At 40.8% G+C, this 19,621-nt stretch overlaps 1 protein-coding gene across 13 annotated transcripts in view; it reads right to left on the bottom strand.

Moving 5' to 3' along the window:
* LOC144374857 (palmitoyltransferase ZDHHC8B-like) overlaps positions 1–18,564 on the bottom strand; it is an 81,970-nt gene extending 63,406 nt beyond the window's left edge. For 5 of the 13 annotated variants that reach the window (XR_013434119.1, XR_013434122.1, XR_013434123.1 and 2 more), the window contains exons 1-5: positions 17,992–18,563; positions 14,011–14,166; positions 13,501–13,575; positions 10,976–11,879; positions 10,409–10,502 (exon numbers count right to left, since the gene is read on the bottom strand). Coding sequence is in view for 6 of the 13 variants with exons in the window: in XM_078037619.1 (XP_077893745.1) it covers positions 10,409–10,502; positions 10,976–10,991 (110 nt within the window). In the remaining 7 variants the exon portion in view is untranslated. Of the gene's footprint in view, positions 1–1,799; positions 2,001–10,408; positions 10,789–10,975; positions 11,880–13,500; positions 13,576–14,010; positions 14,167–17,991 lie in introns of those variants that run through there. The other 8 variants (XR_013434124.1, XR_013434120.1, XR_013434121.1 and 5 more) reach the window with 6 other exon arrangements.
* Positions 18,565–19,621: the final 1,057 nt, after the last annotated feature.

Here is a 19,621-nt window from a genome sequence, read left to right as displayed (position 1 = left end):
TTCTGTCTCAACATAAAACATAAAATGGGCTGGGGACGTGACTCAATGGTTAAGCAACCCTCCGTACAATCCCTGATGATGATGATGATGATAACATAATGATAATAATTTGTACATATTTATGGCATAAAACATATTTTGAAACATGTATACATATACATTATTTCATATTCTTTTTTGTGTTGAGAACCCTTGAAATCTATTCTCTGAGTCATTTTCCAGTATATATAACATTATCAACTGTACTCATTCTGTTATATGTTATTATTAACTGTAGTCATCTTATTGTACAATAGATCCCTTAAACTCATCCCCCTCATCTAAGTGCAATTTGGCTTCCTGGGACCAGCATCTCCCCCATCCACAGCCCAGCCACTCCTGGGCCCCTGGCAGTCACCATTCTGCTCTCTGTTTCTATGAGTTCAACTTTTATAGATTCCACATGTAGGTGAGATCATGTGATAGTTGTCCTATGCCTGGCTTATTTCCCCCAGTAAAATGTCCTTTGGCCTCCCTCATTCAATGCCACAAGTGACAGGACTTCCTAATTTTATTTAAAGACTAAATAGTGTCCCCTTATATTACTAAACCACATTTTTTATATCAACTCACCCACTGATAGACACAGCTTTTCCCATTTCTAGGTTCTGAGAATATTACTGCAATGAACATGGGGTGCAGATATCTATTAATACACTGATGCCATTTCCTTTGGATATATACCAAGTAGTTGGATGTCTGGACTGTAGGGTAATTTTTTTTTTTTTTTTTTTTTTTTTGGTGCTGGGGATTGAACCCAGGGCCTTGTCCATGCATGGCAAGCACTCTACCAACTGAGCTCTATTTTCGATTTTTAAAGAAACTTCCCATATTGATTTTCCTAATGACTAGACTAATTTAAATTCCACCAAACATTCTACAAGAATTCTAGTTTCTCCCTATCCAGACCAGTACTTAATATCTTTTGTCTTTCTTTTTCTTTTATTTATACTCAAGTTGAACCCAGGGGTACATTACCCAGATACACAACTGCAGACCTTTTTAAGTTTTATTCTGAGATCAGGTCTCACTAAGTTGCTGAGGTTTACCTTGAATTTATAATCCTCCCACCTCAGCCTCTTGAGTTACTGGTATTAAGGCATGTGCCGCTGGTTCTTTGGTCTTTTTGATAATAGTCATTCTAATAGGTGTGGGAGGGTATCTCATTATGATTCTAACTTGCATTTCTCTAAGGATTAGTAATGTTGAACATTTTTTTCAGCTTTCTCTTGGTCAATTGTGTTTCTACTGAGAATGCAATGATGTTTGAGTCACAGTCTACCTTCAAATTTTATGTCGATTTCTGTTTTAGCACAAGAAGGGATGACATGCATTGGGTCATGGAAAAAGGTCAGGAGTGGTTCTAGAATCATAAATACCAGGTCTATTGAGCTTTGTAGCAGACCATGCTAGCCTTAGGTTTTCTTTTTTTGTTTGTTTTTTGGTTTTTTAAATTAGTTATATATAACAGCACAATGCATTTTATTTCATTGTACACAACTGTAGCGCAACTTTACATTTCTATGCTTGTACCTGATGTAGCATCACACCATATGTGCATTCATACATGTACTTAGGGTAATGATGTCCATCTCATTCCACCAACTTTCCTATCCCCATGCCCCATCCTCACCTCTGCCTCCCCTTTGCCTCATCAAACTTCCTCCATTTTTTTCTTATCAGAGAGAACATTCAGCCTTTGGTTTTTGAGGATTGGCTTACTTCAATTAGCATGATATTCTCTAACTCCATTCATTTACCTGCACATAATTTTATTTTCTTTTAATGCTGAGTAGTAATATTCCATTAGGTATATATATACCACAGTTTCTCTATCCATTCATCTATTCACAGGCATCCAGGCTGTTTCCACAGTTTAGTTATTGTGTACTGAGCTTCTATAAACATGGATGTGGCTGTGTCTCTGTAATATGCTGATTTTAAGTCATTTGGAAATAGACCTAGGAGAGAGATAGTTGGGTCAAATGGTGGTTCCATTTAAAGTTTTCTAAGGAATCTCCATACTGCTTTCCAGATTGGTTACACCAATTTGCAGTCCCACCAGCAGTGTATGAGTGTACCTTTCCCCCCACATCCTCATCCACCAACATTTATTGTGGTCTGTATTCAACACACAGGGCACTTTCTGGTACAGCCACTGTTCTATGTGGTTTACATGAATTATACCACAATCTCTGTTTTACAGATAGGGAAGTTGACTGACCAGGGGCTAAGTAGTTACCTAAGGTCTCCCTGCTGGTTAGTTCTAGAGCTGTGATTTGGACTTATGAGGTCTGGCTCGAGAGACCTTGCCACCAACCACCAAGCAAGGGACTCCAGGAGGAGTTGCAGTCAGGGGGCAGAGTAGAAAGGGAGTGAAGTTGGAGCATGGGATCAATGCCTGAGATGGGTGCTTCCAATAATAGAAAGGAACCCTGACTGGGGAATCCCAGAGGGCAGACCACATTTAGGTCCCTTGAGAATAGTGATCCTGGACATGGAGGGCCTCATTCTGAGCAGAGGAGGAAGGGCCTATGGCCTGACCTGGGGCTGGAAGAACCACAGGATGGAGGAAGGGAAAAGGCTGCCAGGCAAACTCAATGATGGAGTGAAGCTGGACAGAGGAGAAGACAGGCAGACCACAGGGCTGAGGAAAAAGGGCCAAGCTCAAGAGTCACAGGTGGGAGGGAACCACATATGGCAGTGGTGGGGTGCTGAATAAAAGGATGGGAGGTGATGAGCAGACAGGATCCTCTGTCTTTTCAGTTGTCTCAGAGTCTGCAGCTTCACCTCCCCCCACTGATGCTACCCACCAGTCTTCCTGAAAGAGCCTTTAATCAAGCGATTGCCATACTAAAGGAATCTCATGGCAGAGATGCCCACTCCTATCATTCCTAGTCAACACTAAGAAGAAAAAAAAATAAAAACACACATGTTGGAAAGAAGAAAATAAAACTGTTCCTCACAGAGGACATGATTTTCCAAGTAGAATAAATAACAACACTCAGTGGCAGAGCACCTCGATTCAAACTCCAGAACTGGAAAAACAACACCACTAAGAACTTCTGTTCTTCGAAAGATGCTATGAAGAAAACTGAATGAAAAGCCACAGATTGCAAGAAAAATTTGGAAAACATAGATCTCAACCCAGTGTACACAACCCTTATAACTTAGTAAGGAAAGAAAACAATATTTTTTAAAAGAGAAGTAGATTGGAGCCAACACTTTGCCAAAGACCTACCAATGGACAAGAAGACATAAAAATAAGCTCAACATCATTGCTCATTAGGAAAACATAACCTGGAGCTTAAATGAGATGCCACTACTCATTTATTAGAAAGGCTTCAATAAAAAGAGAAAACAAAACAAGAACAAATGACAGTGTGAAATGTTGGTAAGGATGTGGAGCAACTGGAATTTTCATACTTTGCTGGTAGAAATTAGGAATGGTACAGTGATTTTGAAAGAAAAATGGCCATTTTCTACAGAGTTCCACCTACAGTTACCTTATGACTCAGCAATACCACCCTTAAGAATTGACCCAACAGAAATGAAAACTTAGGTTCGCATGCCTGTACACCAATGTTTGTAGCAGCTTTCTTTATAGCTGTGAAAAACTAGCTAGGCACAGTGGCGTGTGCCTAAGTTCTAGCCACTTGGGAGGCTAAGACTGAAGGATTGCAAGTTCAAAGCCAGCCTCAGCAAATTAGCAAGGTTCTAAGCAATTCAATGAGACCCTGACTCAAAAGAAAAAAAAAACTTTAAGAAAAATAAAGGGGGCAGATGGATCAGAGATGCAGCTCAGTGGTTAAGCACCCCTGGGTTCAATCCCTGGTACAAACAAAAGAAAACTAAAACACTGTGGAAAAACTAGATACAATGAACAATCCTTCAATTGGTGAATGTATAAATACTCTATAGGAATGCTATTCCCAGTGTGGGCCCTTGGGACTGTGTGGCTAGCAATGGCTTTGTCCAAGGATAATGACATCACTGTGGTGGCCACAAGGAAGACGATGCACATCACCAGAAGGGCACCCAGGTACAGGCAAAGGGACACAAGTAGCAGCAGGAAATGCCAGATGTTCAGATACCTCAAGCTGTTGCTCACCTGCCCACAGTGGTGGTCCAACTCCTAGGGGAGAGGAGGCAGACCTCAAGGGTCTATCTGACCTGACTTCCATCACCCCCAAATGCTCAGGTCTTCCCCAACTCAGCCCCCTAGGCTTCCTGCTCTTGGCCCTACACACAGGTTTTCATCTCAAGGACAACCTGGCATTTCCATGGTTAGGGCACAGTTAGCCCCATAGCACATCAGGTCACCTGTTCTGAGCGAGATTTTTAGAGACAAGATCCGCCTGGTGTCACTTGGAGCAGGACATAAAAACTCTGGGCCTCTGTTTTCTCAGATACTGGATGAGGATGAAAAAACACCCTTGCCCAACCAGCCGTCTGCACTTGTGAACCAGAGTAGGGTGGGCACATCAGACAAACACACTCAGAACCAGGAAACCCTACAACTAGGACACCCAGACCAAGGCATGCAATGATCCCCAGGACCAGGCAGCAGTCAGCAAAAAAGGCTGGGAATCTAGTATCAGCAAGCCAGGGGAGGGCACAGTCACTGCCTTTCCTCCCCCTGACTCCACCAGGCTCAGCACAGAGGGGATGCCCTTTGCATGTCAGCACCTGTGCAAGCAAGGCCAGCCTCCCAGGACAGGTGCAGAACTGGAGGCAATAACAGATGGAAGTGAGCAAGAGTAGCAGGGAGCCACTTTTAGCAGACTGGGAAGATGGTCTCATACCCACCTGTGGCCCACTTATGCTGTGAGTTTCCTGGTCCTGACCAGGTGTCCAGGGATGGGTTGGTGAGCGGACAGGGAGGTGGAACACTATGTCCACAAAGATGTTACAACAGGGACAGTGGAAGGTCTTGGGTAGGCAGTGGGAGGAGCAATGTGGGCGCCAGGGCATTTGAAAGGTCCTTCGATACATCCAGGCCACATATGATGCCCTCAGGGTTCTGTTTGATGGAGCCTGGCATGGGAAAAGTTTTGGGCAATGACAAGATCCCCTTCTATCACTCTGCCGCTCAGGGCAGCACCATAGCTGGAATGCAGGCATTATCTTCTTCTAGGATTATCTTCTATGTTGAATAATATATATATATATATATATATATATATATATATATATATATATATATATATATTGTTAGAGAGGGACCTACCTTTGCTACTGAAATTTATTTCTTCATACTGTGCCTGGTCTTACCATGAAACCATGATATTAGTAGCAGGAAGAACTCTGGTAGCTCTTGTGCTATTTAGCTCCAACATAAGTGTAAAGAGTTTTGAGAACATTTGATTTTTAATTGATATTCTTCCCAGGGTAAATAAACCCTTTCTAGTCAGTGCCACAGAGATGTTGTCAAGAGTAAAATTATACAATTTGATGTTGTCTGGGATGGACTGTTGAAATATATATATTTACATTGCTATAAAGAAGCTCAAATGAAAACAATGAAATAATAAAATTGAGGGAAGAATTCACAACCCTGGGTACTGGCCTCCAAATACTTCACCACTTTGAAGATGGAAGAAAATATTCTTAGTAACATACTGACTTTTCCAGGTGAAACTGGACTATACAAACAAAATTTGAATGTGTGATTTCACTTAAAATGTTTGTCCTGTCTCAGAGACCTGATACAAAACCAACCAATTCAATCAAATGCATAATCCTTCTCTTGGATTGCTTTACGAATAAGAGAGGACAGATTTTTTTAATAGAACAAGAATTTTATGCAAAATCTGAGCTTTACTATTCTTCATTGAGTGGGAGGAAAGGAGTGGAGGGAGTTTAGAAGGCTCTTTGAAGGAGAAGCCAAGTTATTAGAGCAAGCTCCAGGTTCTTTGAGACTCGTCTTCCTGTCTTTCACTGGGCACAGTCAGTACTTCCACAGCCTGTGCACCTGGGAGGAAGGCAAAGCATGGAGAGATGGCAGAGGGGGGAGACAGGCAACTGAGCATTTGAACATATGTGCTTGCTCTGAGTGGAGTGCATGGGTGTATGATTGGCAAATGGGGAATAGACTGATAACATTTGACTTTGAAAATGACTTTGAGCCCTGCTACACTAAAACTTGCTTTACCAGCTTGGAAGACAAATATGCCCGCATCTGTTTGTAAAGTTCTAACTAATCACTGTGCCACCCCACAAGCAAGTTCACAGGAAATGTTGTTTCCTTCAGGACTTCCCACTGGGTTTGCCCAAGAATTCTCTCCAGCTCTCTTTGCCTTTAGGAGCTTGGTGCTGGCAAAAGAGGGGAAGGAAGAAACCCATAGGGTCCTGCCTGAGGAGACTCCCTGCTTCCCCTCAGTCTTTCACACCAACCAGTGCAGGGAGCCCACACTTGGGGAAGAATGGGGTCCTTTTGTTTTCTGACTGCATATGCTGCTTCTCCTGGCCTCTCCATGGGAGCTTGTAGGGAGGTGGAAGGAGCTACTTGGAGTGCTTTCCTGCCAGCTGACCCCACACTTGGTCATCTCAGCCCACCAGAGAACTTCCAACATGTGAATTTTCAAAAGGAAGAAATCAGGATTGCTTTTGACCTCCCTGACTTCTGCAAATTTGCCAGCCCTGTCCCTCAGGTAGGGCAGTGGGGTGCAGGAGGGACACACACCTGGCTAAGAAAATCTCCATGTGGTAAACAATCCTAGGTGTAACTCTTCTCCTTGGCTATGGAGAATTCTGTCTGTGGTACAAAGCTTCCACAAGACATAGTGGACCTGTGATGTTTCACTGTTTTACTTCCCAAAGATTTTTGAGGCTTGAGGCAAGGGCTAGTAAGAGGCAAAGCAATTTACCTTGACCTCAGAGCACTGCCCCAAGTAGAAGAGCCATCTGGTAGAAGCAAAGTTAGTTTTAGAATGTGTGCTTAGGTAGGTGCAACTAACTCAGACTATGTAGAACTTTGTCTAACACTGTTTTTTTTTCCCATTAAAATGCTATTTTAAAATGTTTAATCCTATAGGAAAGTTTCAAGAACAGTAAAATAATGTGCACCATAATCTGTATACTTTTCTATATGTAAATGAGGTTAAGCAAAAATGAAGATTAGCATGACACCAATATGTATTCAGCTAAATTCATCAATTTTAATATTTTGGTATGTATAGGAAAATTTTCTTGTACCACCATACTAATATCACTTTGAGGAAATTTGATATTGATATGAAACTACTATCAAGGTATATATTCCATATTCAAATTTTCCTAAATCCATTATAGCTGGATTTTTTAAATATACAGGATATGATCAAGGATCACATGTTGCATTTTGTTGTCATTTTTCTTTAGAATCCTGTAATCTATAATGGTTTTCTGACATTTTTTATACAGCACTGACATTGTGGAAGTGTCCTGAACAGTTGTTCTGCAGAATTTGAATGTTTCTGATTGCCTCCTCATGATCTGTTTTAGGCAAAACATTTCTACAAGAATTGGACAGATGATACTTATTTCATGGAGTAGGGGGTGGGAAACTTAACATCTGTTGTCAAGTACAGTTAATGTTGAACTTTGATCATTCAGCATGATGCTGTTTGATTGAGAAGGTAAAGTGTTGTCATTCTGGTTTCTCCTAACTTACTGCATATGCAAAAATAAATGTTGGTGAGGATGTGGGGGAAAAGACACACTCATAGATTGCTGGTTGGACTGCAAATTGATGTAATCATCATGGAAAGCAGTATGGAGATTCCTCAGAAAACTTGGAATGAAACCATCAGTTGACCCAGCTATCCCACTTCTCAGTCTATTTCCAATAGACTTAAAATCAGCAAACTACAGTGATGCAGCCACATCAATGCTATAAAGTAGCTCAACTCACAAAAGAGTTTTACTATGGAACCAACCTAGGTGTCCTTCAACAGACGAACAGATAAAGAAAATGTGGTCAATATGCACAATGGAATATTACTCAGTTTTAAAGAAGAACAAAGTGATGACATATGCCAGTAAATGAGTGGAAGTTAAGAATATCAGACAAAAACAACTGATAATTAAATTTCCATGAAGCTTGAGTAAGACACACTGGACAAAATACACATCAAAGTATTTCAGAATGAAATACTTTGCACAGCAAAAAGGGAAATGCCAATGGATGAGTAATTGTACTTACTGGGAAATAGTGAACTAAAAAGCAAAGTAAATGAGGACTTACAAAAATGGTTTCCATAAAAATGATTGATTTAAAATATGAAAGTCATTGATATATAAACAATGAATCATTACAAATCACCTAATTGTAATAAAATAAAAGGTACAAGAAAAACACATAAATTATATGTACAGAATGTAGAGAATAGACTTACACTGAAAACTTGTAATTTACTCTTTTGGGGGGACAAACAAAAGAAAACACTGGCAGATAAAGTTTAGAACACAGCTTTTAAAATGATACACCATATGCACAACTTTAAAAATGATACATGCATACTCCCATTTAAACCAGGTGTTCCTCTTTCTCCCTTCAACATCCCCCCATTCAGGTTAGCCCCCAACCAAAGTTTCCCTTCACACTTACTCCCCCAACAAGGCCCCACTATTGAAGCCAGGTACCAGCCCTAAAACCTCTACCACACAAACTCAGCTGCCTCCAGGAGCACCCAGGAACAGCACCCAAGTGCCTCTGCCCCACTGCCCTGCAACCTCTGCCACACCCACTCAGCTCATGTCAAGAGCACCCAGGAACAGCACACTAACTCCTATGCCACACTTCCCCACCTCAACAGGCCTTAGCACTAATGCCCCCTCCAGGCACTCACTCAGAGCAGGCAGCCACTACCCCACATAGCTGCCAGTCCCTCTGCACCTCTCCAGCCAGGGTGGCGCCCCCAGAGGCCTCACCACCTGTGTCTGCTCCAGTCATCACCTTGCAGCCACAGGCACTGAGTGCCCCCTCCCCACACACTAACCCACCTAGCCTCTGGTCCCAGGACACCTCTCCTGCAAGGGTCCAACCCCCACAGGCCTCAGAAAGAGGCCCCTCTCAAGGGGCCAGCACAGCATGCCCCCTCCACACACACTACCCCACCCAGCTCTAACTCATCTAGCTCCAATCCCCAATGCCTCTCCAGCCAGGGCTGTGCGCCCCCTCCAGACCTCAGCATGAGCGCCCCCTCAAGTAACTGCCTCGCAGAGACAGGCACAGTGTGCCCCATCACCACACATTACCCACCAAACTCCTTCACCACCCAGCTCCGGTCCCCTAAAACCTCTCCACCCAGGGCCATATGCCACATACCACTGGGGACACTGGAGTCCTCACTACCTGAGACTGTCCTCATAAGTCCACAAGGACCAACAGGAGGTGGTGGTGAGGGCCATGCTGCCCCTGTGGGAGGCCCAACATCCTCACCAGGAACCATAAATGAGAAAGGACGGCAAGGACACCTTCCCAGAGGGTGACATAGTCTAGGGGCAAGACTGGAGCAGCCCAGGCAGCCATCAGTAGAAAGGATCTCTGTGATTTGAAGGCCCTAGCTTCTCCACAATCTGCAGTATACTTTTAGGCTGCCCAGAAATCCACTGTGCAGATGCAGTTTGGAATAAGTTCCTGCATGAATCAGTGAATGTGTGCAAACTGCATGCACATGTGTGTCAATGGCGGGAATATGTGCTGGGATGTTCCCAGGCCCTACCTCACAGTTATAAAAACAGTTCAGCCCTCCCAAGGTACTACCTCACCCAGCTCTGGTCCCCTAAGACCTCTCCAGCCAGGGTTGTGCCCCTACAAACCTCAGGAAAACTGCCCCCTCCAGCTAACCCCTAGCAAGAACAGGCACAGTGCACCTCTCCCCACAAAAGTTCCTACCCCACCAAGCTCCACCCCATTCACTCTGGTCTCCCAATAACTCTCCAGCCAGGACTGCACCCCCACAAGCCTCAGCACAAGCACCCACTGTAGGCATTGCATTGCAGTGACAGGCTCAGCAAGTACCCTCCCCATGTACTACCCCATCCAGTTCCTGGTGCCCTAACACCTCCCCAGTGAGGGCCTTGTACCCACAGGCCTCAGCAAGAGCGCCCCCTCCAGGCATCTCCTCACAGATACAAACACAGTGTGCCCCTCCCCACCAACTACCTCACCCAGCTCCGTTCCCCTGAAGCCTCTTCAGCCAGGGCGGTGCCCCCAAAGGCCTCAGCATGAGCTTCCTCTCCAGGCAACACTTTACAGAAACAGTGTGCCCCCTCGTCACACACTACCACACCTAGCACCTACCCCATCCAGTCTGGTCCCCCAACACCTCTCCAGCCAGGGCCATACACAACACATTGCTGAGGACACTGGAGGTCTCCCTACCTTGGCTCTGCTCCCAGTTTCAGCAGGAAGGATCTCAGGTACTTGAGGAACATGCTTCTCCACTGTCTACTGGCCACTTCTGGATGCCTGGAAACTCAGAGCACAGAAACAGCTTGCAATATGCCCGCCCAAGCTTGTGTGCCTCACGCACTCGCCTGTGTGTTGAGGGTGGGACTTTGCCCAGGAATGTTACAAGGTAATGTCTAGCAACAACAGGCACAGTGCGCCTTCTCCCCAGACACTACCCCACCCAGCTCGGGTCCCCTAAGATCTCCAGCCAGGACCCTTCCCCCACAAGCCTCAGCATGGTCACCCCTTCAGTCACTGCCTCCCATGGATAGCACAGAGCACACCCTCCCCTGCACTATCCCACCCAGCTCCTACCCCACGGAGCTCCTACCTCACCCACCTCTACCCCTCCCACCTCGTACCCCACCCTGCTTCTGGTTCCCTAAGAACTATCCAGCAAGGTTCCTATCCCATATAGGACTCAGCAGGGTCCGCGCATCCATGAACCACCTTACAGGGAGAGAGACACACTCTGCCTCCTCCTCATGCATTACTTACCCAGCTCTGGTCCCATGACGCCGCTCCAGCCAGTGCTGCACCCCACAAACTGCTGGACACACTGGTGCCCTCTCTACCTGAGGCTCTCCACTGGGATGCACAATGTCCAACAGGAGCACAGTGGTGAGTGCCAGGCTGCCTTTGTGGGAAGCCTCACATCCTCACCAGGAACCGCAAAGTTGAAAGCTAGAAGGGACTTCATCCCAGAGGGCGACAAAGCTTCTTGGCCAGGAGCAGAGCAGGCCAGGCAGCCTTGCAAAGGTAGGTCCTCAGCTACTTGAAGACACGCGCTTCTCCACCATCTGCCTGAAACTTCTAGGCCGCAGGAAACCCACTGCACAGAAGTAGTTAGCAGTGCGTCTGTGCATGCGTGCGTGCGTGTGTGTGTGCATGCATGTGCGCGTGGAGCATGACCGCGTCTTGCATTCGTTCGTGTGCGCATCATGCATTCACTTATGAGTTGAGGGCAGGGCTGTGCCCAACAATATAGGGGTGGGGCCACATGATGTGCAGGGAGGGCGAGCGGGAAGTAGAGTTCCCGGGAAGATGGGGAGGATGGCTTGTGTTGCAGGAGGGGGCGCTGCAGAACTTGCCCAGGAGGTGGCGTAGGGTGCCGGTTCCTTGTCTGGGCCACAGTATAGGAGGCAGTGCAGGAATGTTGTGTCGTACCCCCACTCCCCTGCAGTAGCGCTTGAGGTTGGGGTCCATGCACAACTTTTGCTGTTTGGAGCCAAGGTAGTTCTCACAGCCCTCCTGGCTTCAACTTCTGGGAGGACTGGAGTTCTGGCCAATGCGGTGCTCAGCACTAAATAACTCTGGCCAAACATGGAAACCTGCCGGTGCCAATCCAGGGACCTGGTAGTGATGATGCAATTGCTTGGCTGCACAAGACTGCTGAGGTCTCCTGTCAGATATATATATGTATATATACATACACACACGTACATATCTGAACCAGTAAGCACAGCTAGCACTCACAGGTACATATACACCTGATCACATGGATTTATGTAAAATTGGTTAATATGTAGAGGTAAGGTTAGGGTTAATATGAAATTTTGGTTTGAGTTAGTGGTAGGGTTAAAGATTAACATGTGTATGTGAAAATATGAACAGTCCTAAGTATTTACATTAAAAATGTACTGAAACATATATAAATATACATGTTATAACACAGAGAAGAATACAATATGAGTAATGTGATTATACATGTTGTATATAAGTGGAGGTGAGGATATAACCTATAAATTACATATATTAGTATAGATGCATATTTATCATTAAACAATTAAAATAGAAGTCAAAATACAATTTAAAATTTATTGGAAAACATGGATTCAAGTCAAACTGGATTTAGATAGAAAGGTAATGTAAAGATAATAAAAAATTTGGTTTGAGTTAGGATTAGGGTTAAAGAATGGACATGTATACTGGGAAATATCTGTATTCATAAGATGAATGTGTGAAAATATGTTAAAAATACATAAAAAACATGCATGGTATGACATTAGGGAGACTGTTATATGAATCATATGATGAGACATTTTGTAAATAGGGAGTTTCAAGGATATACCCTATAAATTATATACAGTGATATGTATGTGAATTTAATATTGATCATTGAAAATAAAAGTCAAAATACACTTTAAAATTCTTATTGGTGTACAAGGATTGAAGTAAAATTTGCCTTTCTTATAGAAGTAACATAAAGGTCAATATAAAATTTTGGATTGTGTTAGGGTTTTAGTGTAAGAATGAATATGTGAATTGGGAAATATCAATATTCATAAGAATATACTGTGAAATTATGTATGAAAGCATATATAAAACCACATGTTGATACAGGCATAAGTAAAATGTGAGTCATGTGATTACAAATTTGGTAAACATGGGGATGAAGAATATATCCTATAAACAATATATACCAGTATATATGCAAATTTAATATTGATAATTGAACATATAAGTCAAAATGCACATAAAATTTTATCATAGTGCACATGCTTTTAATAAAATTTAGTTCAGTTACTTATTTGAGGAGAACTGATAATGCAAGTTATATAATAGAAAGTATTTTCAGGGTAACAAATTTTTACCATGACAGTAGGATACCTGGTCATTGAATCTATACCTAGAAGCATTGCTTAAAAAACTATGCTTATATTTTAATGTAAATTTTTTTCCCAAAACATACTAAACGTTTCTAACTATGATGTGTCAGTACTCTTGGGAAGGAGGTTAACAAATGTCAACCTGACATTGAATAAGGAAAAACAAGAGACCAAACAGGGAAAGTCCTCCAGGTATAATTCCAGAACTGAAATGTTGATTTTGTGCCAGTTTTAGACTCTAATCCCTACTCCTGGGGGGAGTAAGGGAAGGAGAATTCATTTCATGAAATAAATTTGGGAAATGAGGTCAAAGAATCTGATCTCTTTCATAGAGCATTCTAATTAAATCTATTCCTCAACTGTCATGGAAATTCTTTTTCAGTACTGACACAGAGTGGAGTCAAGGTGTCATACCTGGGCTGGATGGCCCCTCAGGAGAGCTTGTTTCCAAAGCACTGTCTGGAGGAATCCCATCTACTAACTGCAGGGCTGAAAGGAACAACACAATTTATAAACAAGCCTCATACATAAAGCACCTTTACAGCTTCACTGTAGCTTTTTTATATATAATCCAGAAAGAATTGAGCCTTGACCTTGCTAAAAGTCATTTTACTACCCAACTGTGAAATGACAAAATTCCACTTAGATTCATTTCTCTCACTATATAAGTCAATCCTGGAGTGGCAATGTTTTCTAAATAAGTTTACAAATTACAATCTGCTCATTTTCGGATAATGAAGCCATATAATTTTGTCATTTTATTTTGTGTTGCAGATTCATAGAAAGTAGTCAAGTGAGAATAATCAGGGACTATTTATAAATCCTAAATATCATTATTTAATAAAAAGACAAACATATCATTTCTGTTTGTATTAAGCAGAACATAATACAAATGAAAGTGTTAATGTGGAAAAGTAACATTACCAGTCACTTGGCCATTTCCATCACTTGAATGCTGAGCTGCTTTGGAGGGTGGGGAAGGTGCTTTTCACTTTGTTCTCCTCAAAGATGAAGTTCCCCAATGGAGGAGCTACTGAGCCGCAGTGAGCCTGTTCTCACTATGCTTGCTTCACAGGGCCTCTGTAAAAAACAAAACCACCAAACACAATCCTATGAATAGAAATTAATTGCAAACCTTATGAAGACACTGATCTTTAAAACAAATCCATCATCTACCAAAATGAAGCACAATAGTAATTTATTAAAAAAAATAGTTTTGGAACAAAGAAAATCTGTGCAGAAGTAAGGTAAAATATAAGGAAAAATAAAATATATCCCTCCCCAATTAACTTAGACTAGGACAGGGGACAAATATGAAAATAACAAATTGAAATTTAAAAGGCTTTTGAGAAATACAGTTAAAAACTAACTTTTACAGAAGAATCAGAGAAATTATTGAATGTAAAGTAAGGTTTTAAAAGGAGAAGAGTACTGGTACACTAATAGCTGTCTTAGTTAATCTATCTCTTTTTAGCACCAGTGTATCAGTGGAAAATGTTTCAAGAATTTATATTTGCCCAAGATAAGGTCCTTGAGGTCACAGACTACAAGTGGCTACTGCTCACATTCCTGGCAGGTGAATGTCTGCAGAACCTAGGACTATCCTGCCTCCTCAGGCAGATTGATGCCTCCTGGCCAACTGCCACACCATCTTTGCTCTTTGACTTATAACAAAACTTAGAATTGTTCATACTTTATTTCTGCAATTTCTCTTTTCCCACTTGAGTTTCCCAATTAAATTTTTACCAACCCTTGACCCATTAACACTTTTCCTATCAAAATCACCAATGACCTTGACCACAAATAAATCAGTGGTCATTTCTCTCAGAACTCTTTTTTTTTGGACCTGTTAGCAGCAATAAACACACATGACCTCCCTTCTGCAGTGCTTTTTCTTACCCAGAACACCACATTTCTCACTCTCAACAGATCCATACTCTGGTTGCTCTGCTTTTTTGGTGCATTAGTTTTCATCTTCTGACCAACATTGGTGTCACCAGAACTCTGGCCATATTCTTGTTAATATCTATACTCACACTTTCTTGATGATTTGTTACCTGTAAGTTTTATATACATGCTGATGATTGTAAACTCATGTCTACTCCATCTGATGACCTGTTTTGGTCTCCACGGCAAGGCCACTTCAACTTAGCACGTCTAAACCTGAAATCTTAGCAGTCATTCCTTTTCTTCCTTCTACCCAAACCCTGTACTTCTCATGGTCTTTATCTCAGCAAAGAGCAAGTCATTTTTCTATTTGCTGTCATTTCCTCTCTCATCATCCATAACAAATCTACCCTGTTGGCTCCTCCCTTAAAAGACACTGAGCATCAGCTTGACTTCTACCATAGAGTCTGAATCATTGACAACACTCTAACAGGGCTCTGCTTGTACACTGAATGTCTACTGTCTTTCCTCAACATAGCAGGAAGAAAAGATCCTGTTAAAGTGTGTAAGTTACTTTAGGATGTTTTGTTCAAAACCTTCTAGTATTTTCCCAATTGGCACAGAAAATCTAAGTCCTTTTAATTGATGTCCTGGTTCCTATATGTCTCTGACCATCTGCAAGGACAGAATAGCTCACTCCAGTCACAATGGCTTTTTTGCTGCCTCTCATGGTGCCTGGAGAGTTCCTGGGATGGCTACCCTGGCTGTTCCTATACCTAGAACATTCTTCCTTCTGATAGCTTAATGTTTCTCTCCCTCATTTCCTTCTGGTTATTTCTCACATGTCACCTTTCAATGCCTTCCTCCCTGACTCCAAAATTTTCTATCCCATTTCCAAGCTTTACTTTTTTACTATAAGCCTTTAACAGCTTTTGGCTTATTTACTGGTTTATTATCTGCTTCCACTGAAATTGGCTATAAGGGCAGGAACTTGTTTTTCTATTTTGCTCATTGCTGTAATTCTGGAACAATTGTTTGGCATACAGAAGTTTCTCAATAAATATTTAAGTGAGTGGAAAATGAATTCTGTATTTTCTTCTTCATGGGTAAGAAGTCTTGATAAACGTGGACTAGATGTTTGTGTAAATTTGGGTCATTCCACTCTTACAGGACCATGTATGTACATCCAAGCAAAATAGTCCAATACATAAGAAGTTCCCTGTCTTTGTGCTTTGCTACACATCCAGAAAAAAGTGACGAATTTACTATTTCATAACTTTCTAATACTTCTGCCAGAGGAAAAAAACCTGCCCCAAAAGAAAAAAAATGATTTAAAAACTATCATCATTGCCAACTGTGTGAGATACTAAAGACAACGATGGATCACTACAGAGACAGAAACACAAGCCTACATGGCAGATTCTATACTATACAAACCCCTCATTCATAATTCCTCTTAAGGAAGGAGAGATAAGGTGGCTGGTGATCTCATCATCCCCCCAAATATTAAACTTCTACCATATCAGTTGATATATAGTTATAGCTAGCCCTTGCCATCATATTACGCTGTTCCTTCTTTCAGAACTCAAACCTCTAATAATCTAGCAAGAAAAGAAAACCTGCCACTCAAACTCATATTTTGATTCTGAACCACTAAAGTCAATTCTAATTAACTATCGTGATCATCCCCCACTGGGAGGTCATGGGATGGATCCCCAACAGACCTCTAAAATAATTCAAGAGAAGGATCCTCAGTAATAAAGAGATGATATAGAACATAGTGAGGAATTAGCAGTAAATACTGATTTGAGTAGATTATAATGCCTCTGTGGTCTGAAACTTTCACTTGATCTCTCATAGTATTAGCAAATTCAGAGAAACTCAAGGAGTGGTTAAATGCTAAAAGAACATTTTAAAATATTTCTCTAAAAATCTAAAGATGTTATTTCTTGAGAAACTGACTTCAGTTTAGCCTTATTCAAGCATCACTATCACTGCAGACCTGGTTTATTAGTAACAATGCAGTAAAAGCACACCAAGGAATGACATCTTTGATCTTCCTCCTTAGTTTCATCTTTCTCATGTTTTGACTGATTGCTTTCATGAGGTATATAATAAAAATACTTCCACCTTAGGCCATATTCTCAATCACTGTCACTTATGAATCTCACCTATTACATGCTAAAAGCAGTCATGATATGAACTTCACAGACAATAGTGTTTAAGAGCTAAAGACTTTCATAATACAGTAAAGCAGACAGCATAGAAATTTTAAAAATAGAGGAATTTTTATACTCACAAATTCATGTAAACATATCCATAACTCAAATACAGAATACCCACATATTCATATATTTATCAGTCTAGAGATCCTAAAATAAGCTAGCATTTTTGTACAGAATATGTATATTTCTATGAACAAGGAATTTAAAACTTGTCAGAATAAATAAATAGCATTTATGAAGACAATTGAGGGAATGCAAAGCTATGGATACCTTGGGAAGCATATATGTTATAGTCATTCTACAAAACACTGGTATAAATTGGCGTACATTTCTAGAGTTGCAGTTTGAACCACAGACCCTCAGAACAAGGACATTAGGAGAGACATGATTCTTACTAATTGATATGAGGTAGAACTTGTGCCTGTCATAACTAGATTCCATCTTATAATTAATAGTGAAAACTTGCTAAATAAAGAGACAAAATATAAATGTAACAATTAGTATAAGATGATCCAAAAGCAGGAGTTCTGAATTAATAAGAATTGTGAGATTAGTTAATCAACACAAGATTAATAATAGAAATGTAAATTTTGAGATGTAACACCAGTAATAGCATTTAAAAATAGCTTTATATTTTCAGTCGTCCTATGGGATACAGAAGAGGTTAGTTGTTTTTATAAAAAGAGACTCTCAGAAAAGAGCTTCAGTCAGCCAAGGTAACAGCCAAACAAAGTTACTAAAAGTCAAATTTGAAGTTTTTTGAGGTTGACTAAAATATCACTACTAAGAAAACCTGGAGGAGTACTTGGTCTTGAGGAAAAGATGGTCTGTATCTACTGAACATATCCTCTTCTTGGGTGAAAGTCTGCAGGAAAAATGGAGTATTTACATTAAAACCCTTTAGTACTTCTTGGTTAGATTGTAGCCAAGAAAGTAGACTTCCTAAATTACGACAGTTCTTTAAGTAATACACAAGTTTCCATTTAGAATATATTCTCCTGTGTCCTTCAGGATGTGCTTCCAATAGTCTCCAAGTAACTGTACTTTTGCACTGATCAGAATTCAATCACCTAGTGTGAACCAGAGGGAGGTTCATAGAAGTTTTTTTTTTTTTTTATGTTGGAAGATAGCTCACCATAATGGTGATCCCCAAAATGGACTATGGGGTCAACACTAGGGGGAGAACCAAGAAATGTGTCATTTACTGTCTCTGTGACCTTCAGTCTCCTCATCTATAAAAAGTAACCATATCTATGTTAAAAGGTGCTGTGATCCTTAAATGATCTCAGCATATATAAAATGGTGCCTAGTACACAGTACATGTTCCATATTTATCAGCTGTTATTACATGACATGTGAATGTATTCCGTAAACAAAATAAAAACATGATAGTTATTAAGGTTAAAGTGAAAAGTATGGATATTTAAAAAAGGAAATATTTATGACTGCCTTTCTCTTTGGTGAAAGTGAAATTGGGGGTCCTATTGGAATCAATCTCAGTTATGATCAACTTTAAAACCCAACAGTGTTCAATATTCAGGAACCTGTGCTTAGTCTGCTGCATAAGCCGAATTCGCTGTTCTAAAATTCTCCACCTTTAATCACCTCAAGTTATTTCATCATACCATGAAGGACTTTAATAAAAGTTAAATAATTAACACTAGTTTGTTAAATGCTGGTGATGAGTACGTGAATATGCATTAGAGTATATAAATCTGAACAATCTAACAGGTGAAGTTTACATGAAGAATTAATTAAAGAATAATTTATAAATGTTTACCTTTTATAACCAGGATACATTTCCTTTGGTCAAATTATATATGTGTGTGTGTATATATATATATATATATATATATATATATATATATATACACACATACATACACACATATATATTTAACAGTGGTTAAAATTTAATTATTTTAAGTCTAAAGGGTTTACAATATGAGAAAATAGGTTTCTATTTACCAGGAGAAACTGTTATGGTTAATCATTAGAGATATTCAATTATTTAATTTAGTTAAAGCTACTGATAAGTCTGTCTGCCATTAGTGACCACTGCACCTGTAATAGAAACACACATCACCAAACCGTGTGCTCTGTGAAAAGGGAAACACTACAAGGAAAAAACAGAATCCTCTAGCAAAAAGGGCAACGTCAGGTTGAAAACCAGGCCAGATCGTTAATGTCCCACAATTCTCATCCAAATCAAAATTCACTGGTTCAAATGAAACTAAATAAAAGTTGAAAACAGAATTAAATAATGTTCAAAAGACTGATGACTAGCTGAGGACTAGCTTTGCACTAGTTACTAGGTCACTTATTAATCATTAGGTGAATCATAAGATGTGGGTCACTGGAATCAATGCATTCTAGAAAAGAACACAAAAAGAAAAAAATCAATTAAGGCATATAAACAGTAG

Source organism: Ictidomys tridecemlineatus, unplaced genomic scaffold (assembly GCF_052094955.1).
Source record: "Ictidomys tridecemlineatus isolate mIctTri1 unplaced genomic scaffold, mIctTri1.hap1 Scaffold_91, whole genome shotgun sequence".
NCBI classification, from domain to species: Eukaryota; Metazoa; Chordata; class Mammalia; order Rodentia; family Sciuridae; genus Ictidomys; species Ictidomys tridecemlineatus.
The sequence above is the reverse complement of the archived record's forward strand: the minus strand, read 5'-3'. Positions and strand labels throughout refer to the sequence as shown.